Raw genomic sequence first — 20,388 nt, 5'->3', positions numbered from 1 at the left:
ACTAATAACTGTCACAATATGGAGGTAAAGTGGGATGCTCCATGAAATGATCTGGTGTGCAGATATCATGTGAGTCCACTTTGGTTTTTGTACTTTTGCTTTTTCTGTCCTGTTTTGTCTGAGTAGACACAGCAAAGCCTAATCAGCGTTTTGGCTCTTACCCTTGCCCGGGGCACTCGGCCATTTCTGAGTGCGCCAGCCTGTGTTGTCGTGGTCTGCCGTTTGTCTCTGGCGATGTTAACATGAAACATCCCACGCCCCCTTGTCAGCACTACTGCAAGTCCTGTTTCTCATCACGTTGCAGCTGACAGATAATACTTCTGAAGTAGCATTGTTTTTGCTAGATTTACATTAGGATTTAATTATGTGTTTGAACTTGTAAATGTCAATGTTGCAGTCGCTTGTGTAGCATACCCTACAAGATTCACCATGCTGAAGGCTTTAATCATAGCTTACGCATGAAAAATTCATGTATTGAAATAGATGATGTGAGAGTAGATCCAGAAAGGAGCCACACCATCTGAGTTGGTCTAATCACTGTAAAGATTCCTCACCTACCACAAACCCTATCTCTTTTGTTGCCTGGCAACAAGCTGCCATCCAAGGGCTCCCATAATCTGATCTGTTGAAAAAAACTATCCCCCCTTACCACCACCCTCCCCCAGTGTTCAAATGTCTAAAATTTTTACATTGCAATCAATTTTTAACCACCGATCAAGCCTCTCGTCCAAGCATTGTCCTCTTTAATGAGCTTTTCAAGCCAAGCTCTGATATGTGGTTATGATTCACTTTCACAAAGAAGAATAACTTGTTATTGACTGGAAAGACAGACGGTGGTGCTGATGAGAAAAGGCATAATGGGGTTTCACTTCAGAGCTTCTTGGCTTTCGAACACAAAAGTTCCATTGTCTGTGTACGTATTGATGATACATTGCTTCTTCTCAATGCCTTTTATTTTCTTGTCACACCAAATTCTGCAGCCTGTCATTGACTCGGCAGCTTTCTCCTGTCTGCTTCTTTTTCTCTCTTCCCCTCCTTTCTCTTCAGCATATTATTGTTCAGCTTTCATGTTAAATTGCTGCTTTGTGTACTTGTGCATATTGTGCATCAAACACAAACAGAAAAAAAACACTTGCCTGTCGGTTAGAAGATATTGATCAATTAAAAAGCACACACACTAGCTGAACTAAAGTGAAGGAGCCACTTTAGCACAAAGCGCTAACACAATTAGTCACGTCTAAAGGCAAGGTCACTGAGCCACCTCCCACACTCTTGGCAGACGGCAGCTACTCCAGGGAAAAACTTTTTTGCTCATGAAGCTACGAGTCATTAGCGATGCTGATAGAAACACACTTTAATTAAGACTGCTGCATTTTGGACTGCGATGTCACATCTGAAGATTAATAAGTTATATCAGGGGTGTGGTGGTATGCAAATAGAGCAGACATGCCTCCAAGCTTAACTAGTGCACTCAGTGTATCACCGAACAGAGCCAAATTAGCATGCTGGAACACAAGTGCTCTGTGGCCCCCTCCTAGGCTGAAGTGCTTGGCTCTAGTTGTGGGCGAAATATTACCAGCCAGCTGCTCGCTAGATAACAAATAGGAACTGGAGCAGCAGAGGTTTGTAACATTTGCAGGCATTTGTGCCTTTGTTTGTCTGGTTTCACCATTGCAAAAAAATCTAGTTTGCCTGTGAAGGAAAAGTCATAAGAATATTGTAAGGCCACCGTGGCTTTGTCCCTCACTCTACGTGTTGGATTCTTGCCATATTTATAATCAGGAAATGAAAGCTGCTTCTCATCTTGCTTCTTCTCTGTATTCATCGTGAGTCGCTCTGGGCAACTGGGTTCGCTACATGTCAAACAAACCTAATGGATGCATTTCCCTCCTCCATTAAACATTTGAAAAATGCATCATTTACGTCATGGTTGTCTTAGGAGAACTCGGGTAGCATGTTCCAAAACGTTTCTCACCAAGCAGGCTTACTTTGGCTTCCGCATTTTTAGGCTCCCAGACCACGAGCACTAGAGTCTCCTCCGGCCGAGCCAGTTGGAAGGCCCGCTGCACATGCACATTAGTGTTTCTCCCACTGGCCTCACCTGCATATTTCCAGCTACGTCCGTAAACTTTACATTGAGATGATGTCAAGCACATGCAGACTTTTCTAGGCTCTGGGAAAGTTTTACAAATATAAAGCCTTCATGAGTTAAAAAAAAATGATAATACAAAGAGTAATAATTGACCTGTTTGTAGATCAAAGTGTCCTATGAAAGGTTTTACAGACAAGCCTTTTTGTTGCAGTACAGCAAGTGGCCACTGGAACAAATTGGAAGCAAAGCTGAGTGGTGGCCCCGCGGCATCCTATCCGGCTCTCTTAGTACATCCATGGTGTCTGTATGCGATCTGTGCTACTTGCACAATCTGGTATGTGCATGCGCATGAAGACGTAGTAGGAAACTTGACTGTTTCCCTACACAGTTTGTATCACACAAGCGTTGAAACACTTGACGGCTAGGCGGCACAACTGTCATCATCAGCAACACCAATATAAGCTAAACTAAATCCTCAGTTTATTTCATTATATTTTAAAGCACACACATCCCTGTAACATCCCAAAATCCAAAAATCATACGCAACTTTGGCTCGTCATTACATCTCACCAAAAAAAGCTTTGTCGCAGCGTGCACTTTGACCAGCTTTTTTCTGCATCCTTCATTCAAAAGAAGGCAAACTGCTCATGTTATTAAGAAACGCTGAGGTGTGTCACCTCGGCTGGTCTACTGACAAAGTCACCTCGACCGTTACTTCTCAGCTGCGTCTTTTAATTTTCCACTACAGCTTTATTGCAAAGGTAATTACGCGTGCAGTATGAGAAAAACAAGTAAACAGTATTTGAGAAAAGGTTATGGTTGAAAACTAAACCGCAATAATTAAGTCATTAATCTAGCCAGACGTAACACGTTTTTCCCATAATGCTCTAGTTAGGTGTCAATGGTGCCTGCCTGCTGCTTCGGGCTGCGCTGATTTGGATGATTTACTGTGTGTGTGTGTGTGTGTGTGTGTGTGTGTGTGTGTGTGTGTGTGTGTGTGTGTGTGTGTGTGTGTGTGTGTGTGTGTGTGTGTGTGTGTGTGTGTGTGTGTGTGTGTGTGTGTGTGTGTGTGTGTGTGTGTGTGTGTGTGTGTGTGTGTGTGTGTGTTTGTGAGAGAGAGAGAGGCTGTGAGGCTTTGAGGGATAATTGTGAGGACACGCGAGCACTTTTGATCGTAACTCATTGGCTTTGATGGTTTTTGTATGACTGACTGTGGTTTCTCTGCCTTTTTTTCATTTCTTTTTCTGTCATTCGGGTTGTTGTTGTTGTCATTATTTTTGTGATCAACATTTTTAACACAAATCATACAATTTGCAACATGAACATCGTCAACACCCCCCACCCAGACAACAATCAAGAAAAGATAACACAATTTAAAAAATAACAACAAAATAAATATATATGTATAAATGACAACACCATAAGCCCATTATTCACGTCTCTCCCCAACACAAAGCTTTAGGAGGCATCCAGAAGGCTTAGGTATCTTCCCCATGTTCCCGTGTAGATATTCAATCGGGCAAACCGTTAGCATAACATCTTTTCAAACACCGCAACCCTAGCCATCTCACAAGCCCACTCTTGAATTGACGACACCCCTTCTTTCCAAACATACATCTTTATTAAAGCACGCTAGTGATTCCCTGTATTCAAGACTCTCGCTTTTGTCTCTGTGCTTTGCAGGCTTTTGTCATCAGCAATTAAGCGGGGCCAGAGCTACTTCCACCTCCTGCAAAAAGAGGAACAGGATGAGCAGGAGAAGGTGGAGAGGCAGCGGATGAGCAGGGAGCAGCAGCGGAAAACCAAGCCACGACCTCCCAGTTTCTCCTCTGACTCTGACAGTGATTCAGAAGGGTGATGTAACAACTCACATCAGCTCAGTTTCATTTCTTCTTGCAGTGTCTCCCTCTGGCATAGTTTATCAGTTTATTACTTTTTAGACTACTGAAAGCAGCATTAATCAATATTTTTTTATAGTGATTAATGACTAAAAAGGGTGTCTCCTAATGACAAACACAGAAAATCATCACCCTATTGGGTTGTTCCACTCAGCTCTACAGAGCGTTTGGGTTTTACAGCCCGAAATTTTACTGTCTTGGTTAATCCTCACAGCTCCCATCAACTGTGTTTCCAGCAGTAGAAAAAAAGGCTCTCATAAGCCCAATGTAGAAAGACAAAGTAAGTGACTAGCCGGTGAGCATAGTAGATCATTTAGCAGCTAGAGACCCAGGTATTTCCCTCAGGATGAGGTGGATACCAAAACCAAGATCGAAGAAGCAGAAACATGACTCCAAATGAATGCTAATATAGGGTTTTTGTTTATTATTATTTTTCTATGTCGCAGAACATTTAGTCACTAGTCATAGTATACAGTATTGTGGCCTATGTATGAATTTTGACTGAAGACTTGTAAAGTCACATGATGTCCCAAATACTAGTTTTGCAAACATGGAACACATTGTTGTAATATCTTGTGTAAAAATATTTGCATCACATCAATTGCATCATCCTTATGCTCCTATGTTATTAAAAGCTAACAGCACTGTATCTGCTGTGTTCAGGTGGCCTCTGCCTGCAGGAAGCAGCTGGTCAGGTGTGAGTGAAGCCCGGAAGAAGAGCCACTCAGCAGGACCTTTCACCCCGTTCCATCACTCCCTGACCTCCCCTCTGCTGAGCCAAGCACCGACGTAAGGTTACTATATACTTTACAGCCTTTCCCTTTAACAATATTCAAGATGGTTGCCTAAAATCAAGAGGGTGCATTTGCTAACAGCTAGCTATTTGGGACAAAGCATTCATTCTGCCAATGCTTTAAATGTTTAGGTTTGCCACAATGTAACAATGTAACTGGTCTCTCTTTGTTCATCTGTTCTTGATAGGGCTGGGTATGTACCGAATTCAACTTTTTAGGCACAGACCGAATTGCCTCAAAAATATAGAGTATCGAAAAATGCCTCGTCATTCAATACCCAGGGTTATTAGGCCTTAAAAAGTCTTAAATATGCTGAAGTATTGTTGTTATAGGTCTCAAATCATTTTAAACAGGTCTTAATTATCATTCATTAGATTTCATTCATATTGGTCTTAAAAAGTCTATAATTTGACTTGGTGACAGCCGTAAAAACTCTAATGAAAAAAAAACAAAATACCCAATTTCAGTACCTAAGGAGTAAATCTCATCAGCGTTGGTGATGGCCAATAATGACGCAGCATGCTTCTACCAAGATCTAATAATGCTTGTGATTGGCTGTTTAGCATTACATGTTGCAGAGACAGGCAGGAAAAAAATCTACGTTAACACACAGAGACGGGGCTCAGGTAGTAGGAGCTGAAAAATACATAAAAAGATTTGTGCTGTAATGTATTATGTTGCAGTTTCTTTCTTTAAAAAAATAAATAAAAAGATTTTTGCTGTAATGTATTATGTTGCAGTTTCTTTTTTTTTTTAAATAAATAAAAAATTGGTATAAAAAAAAAGTAGTATTTACGAACCGGTAGCAATGTCACGGTCTTGGTATCAGTACCGCTATAAAAATATTTGAACGATACTGAGCCATTGTTATTGAATGTACTATAGCGAGCATCTACTGTACACAGTGTGTGTCTGCACTACTAATACCGGTAAATATGTCCCGTAGATCTCAAGAGCTCGCGCTCAACGCTGCACTTCCTTGGGTCCTCAGCAACACACCCGCCAAGTGTGAAGTCGATTGGTTGAGACATACAGACAGACAGAGACTTCCTCCGTTTTATTTAGATTTAGAGTAGTTAGGTATACCATCTGAATATTTGCACCTAACATCAGGATCAAACTCCTTCTTTAAATCAGGGGCATGTATTTTGATGCATATTCTATGAACCACCACACCCTGTACAGCAGTAAATAAAATGCCGAGATGTTTAAAAATAATTTAATTATAAGGAATTGCTGCACTCCTTTCCCCCTCTTCTGTCTGCCAGTGTTCATCCGTTTGATTCATGTCAAACAGATGTGTTACTACACCTCAGCAAACATCAAACAGAGAAAAACAAACGGATAGATTGCTGAATATTTAATGCAAAACATCTGACATTGACAGATATTCGTGAGGCTTTCATTTTGTATTTCTTTCATACGGCAGACTCCTTTGATGCTGCGTGATCCGGAGCTAACCTTTCTGAAATAGGCATCAGAAAAAGTTTTCTCTGACAAATGTGCCTTGTTAGAAACTCAGGTGCTGGCTGACAATAAACACACACATAACTCTGGTTCACAAAAGCAACATTTAATGCACTGCTTTGATCTTGTGTGGATGATGTGATGGCAATGCCGCCTATAATCCACTAGTGCTGGCTTTTGAACACATTATGTTGTGACAAGTGTAATGTGTTTGAAAAGGACTTAATGGCAAAGCAGGGACAATTTAGCTTTCAAACTAACAGATACCAGCAGTTTCCTAAAAGGCCAAGATATGATGCCACTTTTGTGACCCAAAAACTAATTTGACTCATCTTCACAGACACAGGAATCCTATGTCCTTTGATTTTTTTTGTTTCACAGGGACAAATCTACAGCTTGTGTTTATTATACATCACATCCAAGTCAACATGCATTTCCTCTGACACTGCATCATTGCCACTGCCAGAATACAGCCTTGTTTTCTGGCGAGACATCTGGAAAAATAACAACCCTGTTCAAAGGCTGTTACCTGACATCTGACAGATCCTAATCTAGCAGGCTATCTGCCTGGCAGACAAATGGCCTGGTCGATAATGAAAAGAGCTTAGAGCGACCCGGGACAGCAGCATTTGTGCGCGGTGGGGAGCGAGGCAGAAAAGGAGGCAGCATTCATATTGTGTTTGATGTGTTTGGAGAGATCATGGGAATGGATGTGGTCATAAAGCCTCGAAGCGTAAAAGTGTCGGGGAGACGGACGGCACCGCTTGACTGCAGGTGACACTGTAACCGCGCTTTTAGAGAGATGGCATGCTTTGCATTTGTTCCCACTACAGCAGCCCTTCTATTGAAGAGTTGGGCCTCTTGTGTAAATGTTTACATCCACTTATTTCACCTGCAAGACTTGACTGGAAATGAAGGGCTTTCAAAATGATTGGTTTCACAATGATAGTGTTTTGCCATTGGAGGGAGTACTACACCATTACTTAATGTAATGCTGTTAACCTTTTCATGTGGGACACAAATCAAACACAATAACTTTCTCTTGGTAGCATTGAGACAGAACACTTAAAATGACTTATCATACAATATAAAATGTCTGTGTAACATTAGTTAATTAGGCAGTTTGGTTCTATCTATTTCTCAAGAGTCAAAGAAAACCGAGAAAAAACATTTCCAGTCAATTTCACCGAAGCTGGCAATGGCAATGCTTTTTTTTATTGTCAGCCTCCCTCCAACAGTGCTCATACAGTATGTACAGAAAGAAAATTACTTAAAATATGTACTTAATACTTAAGAAGTTAAAATATATGAATACAATATAATGTACAGAAAATAGAATAACATCTAGTACTATGGTAGAGGTGTAGTAATAGTAAAGTAATAGAATGAATATGCTATCAAATACTCTTCCCTACAGCTTTTTTCTAAGGTGCTCTTGAGCAAGGTACTTAGGCCAAGAGATTGTGGTTGCACAGCACACTACCCACACACCAAGTACAACCAAGAGTAAATGTGCATTGCTGTGAGTGTGGAACCGTGAGCTAAAAAAAGAAAACTACATTATCCAATCAGGTTCAGCGTCTATACAACTCCTTCTCTCGTTTTACTCTGTGGGGATAAATCCTCATTTAGAACAGTCTCCCAGTTTTTAAACCTTTTGCAAAGTCTCATGACTTAGAAAACTTTAATGGCCCCAAGAGGCAATTTGTTGTGCAGTACAGGCATACTGAAACATAATGCACAATACAAACACTGATCCAGATATCTATAGCACAATTAATCTAACACATAACATACACATAACAAATAGAATAGAGTAAAAGGCGTGTATTGCACAATATTATAAATAAATATATAAAACTACTGACCATTACCAAACATATATTCCGTCAGTCATACCCCTCCTTACATCTTATTTAATTGGGTGAACGACTTTTTTTCTCGGGTAGTTCTGACGCTAGGATTCTATTATGAAAGTGGATGGGTTGTATCCATGCAAACCTTGTCTGTTTTGCTTGTGAGTTGCTCTGACCACAAAAAAAGATGAGAGACTATCACCTCTTTCATTTGTTGCTTCAACTGCAACAACATGAAGTTGCTTAATTATGAAGTAATTTAGCTGTCATGCTTTGTTGTAAATGTGTTATCGCAATCCAAGCAATATGTTTGCATCGTGTGTCCCACTCTCCTAAAGTGGGGGAATATGCTGTTATACATTCATTAAATTCCTGCCCATGTTATTTATTGGCTATGATATTTAATAATTCACATTCTACATGTTGACCTTTGACCTCTTGAAGTCGGACAGTTCAGTGAGTGGAGTTAAAATGTTGTAGAAGTTATTCTGAGGGGGCTCTGCTGGCTGACCTTTGATGCATATCGTTATGAAACCAACACTTTGAGCACTTTGTAATCTAGCTTTTGTAAATACAATTTGACTTGCTTAATAATATTGATGCACTCTGTTAGACAAACCTCCGATAGATGTTGATTTCATGTCTTTGTGTGCTGTTGCAGGAAGGTCATCTACCGCCAGCTCTGCTGTCTGAATTGGCTGCTGGAGGCCTTGACTCTGGATCGCTCCGGCAGAGTCGGCCCGCTCACCGCCTGCTGGGACCCCAAGTGAGTTGTTCTGGGGTCAAAGGGTTTCACCACCCACACACAACCTACCAGTGGTCAGTTAAAGCACATGCATGAATAAGAAGTTGCATTCTAAAGCTGCTTACTACAAGATTTCTATCTAGAAATACACCTAGTTAACTCTCCCTCTGGTTTAAAACTCATAGGCCAAATAAAATGTAACTTTTTTGCATCAACTCTGGTGGAAAATGTTCTCATTGCACCTGCTGTGAAACTGTTCATTGACATAATGTATCATGAGTTGTTAGCAGTGTTGGGCAAGTAACTTTTAAAAAGCAATTAGTTACAGTTACTTGTTACTTCTTCCAAAAAGTAACTCAATTAGGTACTCAGTTACAAATTATAAAAGTAACTAGTTACTTCAGAAAGTTAGTAATGAGTTACTTTCAAGTACATTTTTAAATGTTCAAATGTGACCCCACCTCCACCCCTCTTGAAGGCCATCTCCATCTTCTTCCGCTTATCCGGTATCGGGTCACGGGGGCAGCAGCTCCAGCAGGGGACCCCAAACTTCCCTTTCCCGAGCCACATTAACCAGCTCCGATTGGGGAATCCCGAGGCGTTCCCAGGCCAGGTCGGAGATATGATCTCTCTACCTAGTCCTGGGTCTTCCTCGAGGCCTCCTCCCAGCTGGACGTGCCTGGAACACCTCCCTAGGGAGGCGCCCAGGAGGCATCCTTACCAGATGTCCGAACCACCTCAACTCCTGGCTCCTTTTGACACAAAGGAGCAGCGGCTCTACTCCGAGCTCCTCTCAGATGACTGAGCTTCTCACCCTATCTCTAAGGGAGACGCGAGCCACCCTCCTGAGGAAACCCATTTCGGCCACTTGTACCCTGGATCTCTTTCTTTCGGTCATGACCCAGCCTTCATGACCATAGGTGACGGTAGGAACGAACACTGACCGGTAGATCAAGAGCTTTGCCTTCTGGCTCAGCTCTCTTTTTGTCACAACGCTGCAATAAACTGAATGTAATACTGCACCGGCTGCTCCGATTCTCTGACCAATCTCCTGCTCCATGGTCCCCTCACTTGCGATCAAGACCCCAAGGTATTTAAACTCCTTTACTTTATCAATTTATGATAAACATGAATATTATAATGAAATGGACACTTGATACAATACATTATTACCAGAAACTGTACACAAATCTAAACTCTTTTAATGTTGCTGTGGGACTTTGCCTCTCGGCTCAGAGATCTAGTTGGTCTGATGAAAAAAAAACTGCTTCAATTATAGTAACGCAGCAGTAACAGTAACGCCGTTATTAAGATGGGAAGAGTAATCAATTAGATTACTCGTTACTGAAAAAAGTAACGTCGTTAGGAACGGTATTTTATAAGGCCGTTATTCCCAACACTGTTAGTATTGAAACTTAAGGCCACAATGGTCTCTTGAACATGTGTTTGAATGTGCTTTAAGTATTTGTTAAAACATCACTTGCATAATTGACTTGCTCATTAATTAATAATCCCTCAATTCTTCTCGAATTGTTTGCATTTGAAAAGATAACGGTGCATTTAATGTGAGCAATGAGAAACAAAAGCACATAGTTATGTCAGGGACTTGTCTCTATACTATGAAATAAAAACGTTCAATACATTAACTGTCATTTCCTATTAAAGAGTGATTCCACTGCCTGGAGCCCCCCGTCCAGAGGCTAAAACACACCAGCATGAGTAACATATCCATCAGCAATCATCTCATTATGGCGCTGACTTGTGCACGCTGACTGATGAGTAACTCCTGTCAAATCCACGCTGTTTTTAAGCCAGCCACCTGAAAAGACGTTGCATCTGTACTGTAGCGAGGCCAGTGATGAAGGGTGGTGGTGCTCAGGAGCTGCAGGCGCGAGCTGACAGTGCTGGATGAAATATAAAGTCCAAAGCTCCGGAGGGGGCCCTGGCTTAGTGAGAAGATTGCATTCTTCCATCTTCGTCCCCCCTCCAGGTTTCAGCTACCATGATATTGACCCACCATAGGGCGTCGAGAGTTAGAAAATGGAGAAAAAAGTGCAAGAAGCAGCAGCGGTGTGGTGCTCAAACTTGTACGTTTTAACACACAGGATTGCTGTTCCATTGAACCCGTAGTGTGCTTTATTTCCTCAAAGGCAGTTGTTTCCGAGGTTCCCGCTTTACTTTTTTTTTTTCCTTGCCTTCTTATTGATCTATGATAATCTTTCTTGTCAAAGTATCAGAGGAGACTTATGAGAATAGATTATTTCATAAAGGTTAGAAAAAGACTGTACAGCGCTCAGTTACAATGGCTCCTTGTAGAATGTATTAAAGGAATATTATTGCACACAATTCCAAGCCTTGAATAATTGATAGAAAAATGAAAAATAAAAGGAAAGAACGGAAGGAAGGGGAGGAAAAGAGCTACAAAGAGAATTTCTTTTGTACCCAAACATCATCATGTTCTAGCCTCCAGGGCCTTCACTCAGCTTCAAATCCAATTTCCCAGAAAGTCTTAAGCTTTATGGGCCAAATGATACAGCCGAGGTATTACTGTACAGGAAGACAAGGGGAGGATGAAATGAAACATTAGCACAAGGTTACGACACTGCTGTGCTTTCCACCAGGCGGGCAGCTCGGATGTCGGGCATCAATCTAAAACACTGCACAGTTTTTAGGATAAGATGAATTATGATTTTGATAATGGCCGGAATGACTCTCAAGCTGTCTCCGCCCCAAAGGCCGGTTTCAACTAGTGGTGAGTCGCAGAAGGTCACGGTTGCATTGATCATAACAGCGACAATTCTTTTCCGTTCGCAGAGACCCCGGCCGAGGCAGGACCACGATTAAGACGCTGAAAAAAGAAAGAGCTATTGAAAACAAATGGGAGCAGTTTGTTTCAACAAAGGTACCGCCCCACCCCCTCCCCCCCTCCCCCACCCCCACACACACTAACACACACACTTATTTACTCTTTTTATTTGAATTATTACATATTAGTATTATATAAATTATTTTTATTTTTTTGAAATGTGTATTTGCATCATACAGCTAAACGTATGTGGACACGCCCGTCGTCATACTTACCCGTCCAATTAAAGGATGAGTTTGGTTATTCCGCCTGTTCTCATGAATTATACGTTTGACAAGCTACGAACATCAAGCACTGTAATTCCTACGGTTTACACGTTTTTTTTTGCTGTGGTCACCACGTTGACTGCTGCTGTGTAAGAATGCGGCTGGTCGTGGAGGACGGGGTGTTAACATATAGGAGCAGAGTTCGCTTCCCGGGGGAAAACAAAAGACTTTCACGCAGGAAATGCGTGTTCCTTGGGAATGTTTAAATACAAACCACGATCTTTTTCTAAACTTAACTAGTTGTTTTGGTGCCAAAACTTAACAATCGGCGCCAATTAACGCTCACTTTTTCTTGGCTAAACTTAATGGTAATCTCTCCGAAATGACGGGCAGCTCACGCTACTCTGTACCCAGCGCACACTCTTCTTCTTCTTATTATTATTATCATTATTATTATCATTATTATTATTATCATTATTATTATTATTATTATTATTATTAATTTGTTGAGCTAAAAAAGAGGAAAAAAAAGAGTACTGAACAAACTCTGGTATCAGAAGGTTGGAGTTTGAACATAACTTATCTTTCAAAGTCCTCTACCTGCAACGCTCTGCAGAAAGAGAGAAATCCTGCACTGTGACAGCTGCATTAACAGGTGTGTGCACATACACACACACACACACACACACACACACACACACACACACACACAACCACACACACACAAGCGTAAAAAAGGGAAAGTCAGGTCAGGTGCATTTACTCACTCATGCTGGAGCATTACACCTAAAAGACTCTGAATCCGGGTGCCCGAATAGCTCAGTTGGTAGAGCGGGCGCCCATATATAGAGGTTTACTCCTCGACGCAGTGGGCCCGGGTTTGACTCTGACCTGAGAACCTTTGCCACTTGTCATTTCCCCTCTCTCTCCCCTTTCAGTTCTTCAGCTGTCCTGTCAACAAAGTTCTAAAAATGCCCCAAAACAATCTTTAAAAGACTCAGAATCGCTCTGAACCTTAAGTATTGATACACAGGCAGACTTGAAGAGTCAGACATGCCTACTTAAACCCACAGACTGGCTCAATAATAAGCACAAAGCATCTTCACACACACATATATATATTTACTTTGTAGGCAGTGTGGCAGAAGAGGACATTTGGAGAGCTGTTGCTGAAGTGTTGTGCTTCCTTCCACCCTAATAATTAGGCTGATGGGAGCGTCACACACACTCTGACAGACAGGCAGAGAGAGGGAAGGGCATGGGAGAGAGGGGGGAGACGGGGAGAGACGTGTGTTGGCTCCTTTCTGCTGCTCATATGTCGTCCTCACTTGAGAGTCTACCTATGGGTGTGTGCCAAGCTGCCGCCTGTCAGCTTGTGTTGTGTGTGTGTGTGTGTGTGTGTGTGTGTGTGTGTGTGTGTGTGTGTGTGTGTGTTTATATTTCTGCCCTTATGAGGATCATATGTTTCCACAAGGAGCTAATATAAATTGACAACTTTGCTTCAGGCTTTAAGGAAAATGGATTTAAAAGCTGCTATTATTAGAGGAATGTTACACCGTTTATGGGCTTTTGTGGTTTGTTTTTCTCCTTAATAACTGCCCAAAAACAGCTGGCTAGACATCACAACAAGATATTTCTAGCTTGGCGAAAATGAAGCTTGGTGCAAAAAACAGTAAAATATCTAAACCATCAGTAGTTAGCGCCAGGTTTAGGCGAGTCCCTCACAACTAATACCAAGAGACTCCATTTTGGGCTGAAATTCAACAGTTTTTCATGGAGAAAAGGGGAAATTATAGACTCTCTGTTGACAGTAGCTTCAGTAGATGACAATAACAGACGGTCATTTGAGGTGGTTTGTTTTGAGTAAGGGGTATGGTAGCCATTAGTGGCACATGTCTGTGAAGCTAGCTATAATGTGTTTTGTCGATAAATCTCTACGTTCATGAACATTCTCAAAGGTGGCTTCAAAAGGTTTGTGAACAACAAATTATATATGACGATGTTATTCAAGGGTGGATTACTCTTTTAAGTTACAATTAGAACCCATTTTAAAGATTATGATATATTTTAAGAATAAAAAAAACAAACATACAGCAGCCACAGTAGATGACAAGAGATTCAAATTAGATGGTTATTCTAAGGTTGAAGAGGTAACTAAACAAGAGCTACTGCATAATCGTGTAATCGTGTACGGCAGAAAAGCTTTGTTGTACTGACCTCTATGGGTTAAAAGTCTGTTGTGATCGCAGGAAACACCAATTTGACGGCCCTGTGTCCCTGCATTCTGTTTTTTAGGTAACAAACCAAACACATGCTCTCCTTTATGAATGTGCACTGCCTTTTGTCTCCTTTTCCTCTCCGAAAGCCTCGGAGAGCTCATCCCAGGCGCCCTCGGAGCTCCTCTGCTCGCCTCCACACCCACAGGAAGTCTCCCTTCATGGGTGGGGCCTCCCTCTCTGCACTCACCCCCACCCCTGTGGGCAGCAGTGTGTCCTCTCTGGTCCCCGGTGCTGAGGAAGACACAGAGTCTCCAGGAGCACCTAGGGAGACCGACCGGCCTCCCTCAGAGTGTAAGTAAGCGTGGAGAAGGGCGGAGGTGGAAATCTGTAATTTGACTTTTACGTTTTACGTTACGTTGTATGTTAAGTTTGAAGTATTGTGCTTTGCTAAATTAAAAAAAAAAAAAAATTAAAAAATGTCTCCAACGTTTTGTAGCTGTCAACAAACTCAAATGGAAAGCTTTGTGCCCTCACAAAGACTGTGATACAATAAGATATGAAAGAAGTATAAATACAAAAAATTTAAATGAGCTACTTTTAGCTTTTATCAGAATCAGAATACTTTATTGATCCCCTCAGGTAAATTATTTAGTTGCAGTTGCTCACAGTCAAATTCAAGGTAGAATAACAGTAAGAACAGAGTAAGTGTATAAAGTAAATAAAGTAACATAGCTACAATAAGAAAGAAATAAAAATGTTAACTAGAACTAAGTTAGACAAGATTCTGTTAAAAAAGATTGTTTCAAATTGATTGTACAAATTCTATTTTTGTGCAGTGTCAAAATAAATTAGTACAGCGTGTATTTAAGTAGCAGCAGTGAATAAATAACACCTTTGTACATGTAGCTGAAAATTATTGCACCAAGTAATTATTCTAAGTAATTTTATGTATAAAATAACACTTGTGTAACACTCCACAGTTTATCAAAGTAACAGGTTTTTTGCTCAAGTAGATTTTTTTTGTACTCTTTCCATCTCTGTAGAAGGGCTATGATTTAATAAGTGTATTCTTCTTCCTATTCCTTTTCAGTCATGTCTAGGCTGGACACTGTATTGTACAGTGGCTTGAAAAAGTTTGCACACCCATGCTAAAGTTGATTTAAAAAGAAGAATACAAAAAAACATCTTTTGGATCATAATGCTTTAATTAAAAAATATAGGAAAATCCAACCTTTTAAGGACACCATTTTTCTTTGTGAATGAACAATGTTCTTAAATAAATGTTCTCCCTTAAAATACAGGGAGAGATAATCTTATGGAAAGTTCCCCATGCCTATCTCTATATATAATGAAGGGTATGTGATGATGGGGGGCTATTTTAATTCCAAAGGCCAGGGGAACTTTATCAGGATGCACAGTATCCTGGATCCATGAAATATTTGGCCTTCAAAAATAAAGATCTGCGTGCCTCTATGGGAATTTAACATAGGGGTGTGTATACTTATGTCCCCTGTATTTTAAGGAAGAACATTTATTTATTTACAATACTGTACATTATTCATTCACAAAGAAAATTGGTGTCCTTAAAAGGTTGGATTTTCCTAATTATTTTGAATTAAGGCATTAAGATCAATTTCCAAAAGATGTTGGTTTTTTTTATTCTTCTTTTTAATCAACTTTAGCATGGGTGTGTCAACTTTCTCAAGCCACTGTATGTTATGTAATGTGCTTTTTATTTCATTTTGCAAACTAATTAACACATTTTTTGTGTATTTGTTTTGTTTATGTCATGTTGTTGTCTGAAATACATTTATTCATTCATTCATACGTTTTAGCTATATAAACAGAACAGGCAAACTCATGAAATCAAACCGCCATCTCAAAAGGTAACATAATTATGAAAATGAGTCTCTAAGCACATGTAAGGTTGGAGGAGATGTAAGACAAGGGAAAGGGCATGCTGGTAACAAATGTTAATATCCACAGTCTGAATATGAGACACATTTCCATACCAAGCGAAATGGAGGTGTTTGAGTTTGTGCAGGGGTGAGGTCCGCATGCAGTCGCGTTCACTCATCTCCTTCTTGTTGTAGAAACGCACAGCACAGAATAGACCCTGTTCGTTTCCCACCAACAGCGTCACATTGCTGAGCCTTGAGCAGAAGGCACACGATCGTACCAGTGTTTGTCTTTCTGTGCTTGATCAACTCCTGTTGTGGTGTTAATCACTCTGTAAGTGGAAAATTTCCAATTTAATGTTTTGAGTATGTTTTACACTGTATTTGTACTCTTTTCTTGTTTCTAGCATAGCTTTGAAATGCAACCAACACAAAATAATTAACTCTTTTTTTTTTTTTTTAAACATAACAAACATATCCTAAGCTTCCGGACTTTGCAAGTCAAACATACAATGTCAAGGCCACATGTAACCGTCTTTAACTTTAAGTCAACCCTACACCCAATATAAATCCTAAACTTGACTTAGAAGAACAGAAGAACCAGTCAAAACAATCGCTCTTCACAAAAACCCCCTCACCGGGAAGAAAAAAGTCACCTACCACACACACACACACACACACACACACACACACACACAGAACACACTTACATTTACACTTACCCACCACCTGCTGAGTCTGAAATGAAAACCAAAATAAGAGCTGGGTCTGTTCAATGATCAGAGCCTTTGTGACGGGGTTCAGCCCTCGATGATTCCCATAGTGCACTGCTTCAGGCTTCACAGCAGAGTATAATTAGTCATCTGATCTCCCCCACCACCCCCGCCTCCTGTAGATTACATGAAAGACTGTTTAGTTAGCTGTCACTGCTTCAGTCATTGTCGTGTTGTTTTTCTTTTTCGTCTCTATTACTCTCTTTTTTTCACACTTTTTTCTCTCCTCCCTCTTTCCCTCCCTCCTGCGTTTTGGCTCTTATCATAAAATGAGTCCACAAATCAAAGGAATAATTCAGCACCATGGTTTAAAGCAATTAACTGCTGTTCAGACTAATCCCCAGAGTTATGTCTCAAATCCAGAAATTGGCCACTGGAGATGTGCAACTGTGCCCACACTACAATGTGTTGCCTGGTAAATGAATTTGAAAGAGGAGTTATATTCTTTGGGAAAAAAATAAGTAGTTTTTCAAACTCTTTGATGAAAAAAAGGAATTGTGAAACTTTGAATAATGAGGAGGTTTGTCTTTGCGTTTCAGTTCCCCCCCCCCCCCCCCCCCCCCCCTGTAGTTTTTGAGCAGCTCAGATAGTTAATCACCCACATTCATTTGGGATAATTAAAATAATAACTCTGTTTATTCAATCTGAAGCCAGGCAATTTGCAAAAGTTATTGGCTATTACAGTTTTAGCTGCAGGTTTTTATAGCTATTCCTCGTGAGAAATCATGCTATACATTTTAATAAGCGCCTCATCTCCTTGATTTGCCACACTGTGATTAATTTTGTCACAGCTCTTAGAGAAGTTGAATCATTTAGGCTGGTATTTAACATTTTAATGAATGCTTTATGCTCTTGGGAAGCTTCATGAAGATTTATTGTGTCATCACTGTGTGACATCTATGTGTAAACTGCTAGCTGATGAGTGAGATTACAAAACGTTTCTCAATTTCATGGTGTAGTAACAGCATGTTACCACCAGAGGGAGCTATGCGATTAAATATGAAAACAACATGGAAAATGAGACATTTGGTTTTCATTTTGCATTGTGCATTACAATCACACTTGCACAAGCTCTAATCTGCTTGTGCAATTAGTCCTTATATTTCCATAACTTATATTTCTACAACCTCTTACATATGAATATATACATACTCAAAATGACTTATCACATTAAGCTACTAAACGGGTCTGATGAAGGATCAGGGAAATGTATAACCGACTGCAACCTGTTACCACACTGGTACAAATGGCATATAGCAATGAGCCGTAGTTCCCAACCTTTATACCTTGTGATCCATTGAAACTAAGCAATGTCTACTCCTGAACGTGACCAACGAAAGACGTTTTTCATTTGAAGGATTTTAAAATGCCTAAAGTAGTGAAAGTATGTAACATTTTACAGGAAAATGTGTCAAAGGTTTAGAAAGTATAGAAAAGCTTTTTTGAATTCCTACCTTGTCGTCTTCTTACTTCTCAGATGTGTCTTCGTATCCCTTAGTGGGGTCCTGACAGCACAGGACAGGAAATCTATCAGACCCAACTGACGGCAAGCTTTATTGATATAGCACATTTCATTCACAAGGGGAATCTTCAATGTACTTTATATGAACAATTTGAAAGGAATGAAAGACAGAGAGAAAATAATAATACAATAATAGCTATTTGCAAAAAGCACAGAGAAAGTGAAAAGGAAGCACATCTGAAGTCATCAGGGAAGGAACCACTAAAAGCTGCTTTAACGGTTCATGAATTGACCCTTAGTTACAGCAGGTTTACTAGGTCAGTGGTTCTCAAACTTTTCAAGTCGCAACCCCCCCAAGAATGATCAGGTCGCACCCAAATAATGCTTTGTTTGTGATGGCTGTTTTGTTTATTTGTTTTGACAGCTAGCGTCTTGCGTTTGTCCAATGTGCTCCGGGCCCATGTGGATTTTTGATGCAATCTGTGACCCCCCCCCCCCCCCCCCCCCCCCCCCCAATAAATCACACAGTAATGTAAAAAAAAAAAACATTTCCTAGTCTATGTTGTATTATTTTATTTTATTTCTCCACAACCATCCCCCGACCCCCAGGTTTAGAACCACTGTACTGTGTGACCTGAGAGGTCATCAATAACTGTTACACATTGACAAATGCATTATTGATTTGTATATTGAGGCGGGTTAAGTAGGTTGCAGCTGCATCTAGGAGTGTGGGATTTGAACAACAGAGAAATGCTCTGGAGGGAGCGAGTGCCTCGTTGGGCAAAGACATTATTCATGATAGTGTATAAACCTGACTTTGCTTCACTCCCGCCCCAAAAGCCCTGCTTTCCTTCAACTCCACATGACATGGAAAGTAATGTTTTTAGATGCGCAAATCCCTCTAATTATGAATATTTCAAAAATTAGAGGTAGACAGAGTTACATATCCATCATAAAATGCAGTGGTGAAAGAAATGAGGAGAGATGCAGCAGAAAAAAAGTGTGAATCAAGTTTTTATTCACTTTTTATCTCCAGGTCTTCGCACGCTGTCAGGTGACCAGAAAGTCAAGAAAGACAGCCAAAGCTCACAAACCAGCAGGTAAGCTCATCAAGCCAGGACCTACATTTGAGCAGAACCTCCATCTCATGACTTGAATTTCAGTAGCCGGAGAAGATAAGAAGATTGCAAACCAGTATGTTTACTGGCCTACTGCAATAAATTCTTAAATTCTACCTCTAACTGCTGTTGTACCTCAGGCCTGGGCTCCCATAATGACTTAGGCACTTTGTAACAGTAGCCACAGTTTTATTTCCTAGATAAACAACAGCTAATCATAAAGAGTACAAAAGTCTAAGCCATCATGACCGGGACAATATTCCTGGAATTATTGTGTAAAGAGAAGAAGAGCAGGAAAAAGAAAGCTATAGCGGCAGCTTAACCTGTACTCTTCTCACTTACTCTGAAGTGACAGCCCTTTAATTTGTGTTACTATTTTAGGCCTCTTCATCTTCATTCCTCCTCAGGCCTATTCAAAATTTTAAAGACAGTGATCTGAAAGCCTGTGTCAGGAAGTTGCTGTAAAACGTCAGTGGAATTGTGTTGTGAATGAGGGGACAAAAGGGCATGTTGTAAAATGCTATCAGTGCCATTTCACTGGTACCTAATATTTACCTTTGCTGTTAAAGATGTGGTACTGTGATTACCATCATTCAATGACCGATTACATGTTCCTGATGATTATTTTCTCAGCCAGCTTTCAGTAATTGTGGGTCTGCATCAATATGTGTACTTTCAATGGCTAATATGCAAAAAAACATATTTGTTGTACATATGTGTGTGTGTGTGTGTGTGTGGTTGTGTTCCATTCCATTTTTTCGCCCCAAAGAGGGGTGGTTTTGAGCTCTGTTTAGTCGATTTTTATTTTTCCTAATGTAATATACGGAGAAATTTAGCACAACATAGCACACCATTTCCAATTATTCCACACATTTTGCTATATTTTTTGCTTATGTGTTATTTGCTTATAAAATGCTGCGAGGCAAGCAGTGACCCAAAACGTGTTTGATACATGAACTTCGAGTTTTCATTATTGTGTGTAGAGTTCTAGCAT

General features: G+C 40.4%; 1 protein-coding gene and 1 long non-coding RNA gene across 5 annotated transcripts in view; one reads left to right on the top strand and one right to left on the bottom strand.

The window, feature by feature from the left end:
- Positions 1-20,388, top strand: part of LOC116690296 (coiled-coil domain-containing protein 60) — a 34,892-nt gene that overhangs the window by 8,220 nt on the left and 6,284 nt on the right. For all 4 annotated transcript variants that reach the window (XR_004332224.1, XM_032517129.1, XM_032517130.1 and 1 more), the window contains 6 exons: positions 3,776-3,946; positions 4,654-4,779; positions 8,769-8,873; positions 11,667-11,754; positions 14,290-14,494; positions 19,313-19,376. Coding sequence is in view for 3 of the 4 variants with exons in the window: in XM_032517129.1 (XP_032373020.1) it covers positions 3,776-3,946; positions 4,654-4,779; positions 8,769-8,873; positions 11,667-11,754; positions 14,290-14,494; positions 19,313-19,376 (759 nt within the window). In the remaining variant the exon portion in view is untranslated. The remainder of the gene's footprint in view (positions 1-3,775; positions 3,947-4,653; positions 4,780-8,768; positions 8,874-11,666; positions 11,755-14,289; positions 14,495-19,312; positions 19,377-20,388) is intronic.
- On the bottom strand, positions 15,794-16,996 carry LOC116690298 (uncharacterized). The gene is made up of 2 exons (XR_004332225.1): positions 16,764-16,996; positions 15,794-16,373 (listed from the first exon to the last, which is right to left on the bottom strand). It is a non-coding gene; the product is annotated as an uncharacterized LOC116690298 (long non-coding RNA).

This window comes from Etheostoma spectabile, chromosome 5 (genome assembly GCF_008692095.1).
Source record: "Etheostoma spectabile isolate EspeVRDwgs_2016 chromosome 5, UIUC_Espe_1.0, whole genome shotgun sequence".
NCBI classification, from domain to species: Eukaryota; Metazoa; Chordata; class Actinopteri; order Perciformes; family Percidae; genus Etheostoma; species Etheostoma spectabile.
Note: the sequence above shows the minus strand (reverse complement) of the source record. Positions and strands in the feature narration are given on the sequence as shown.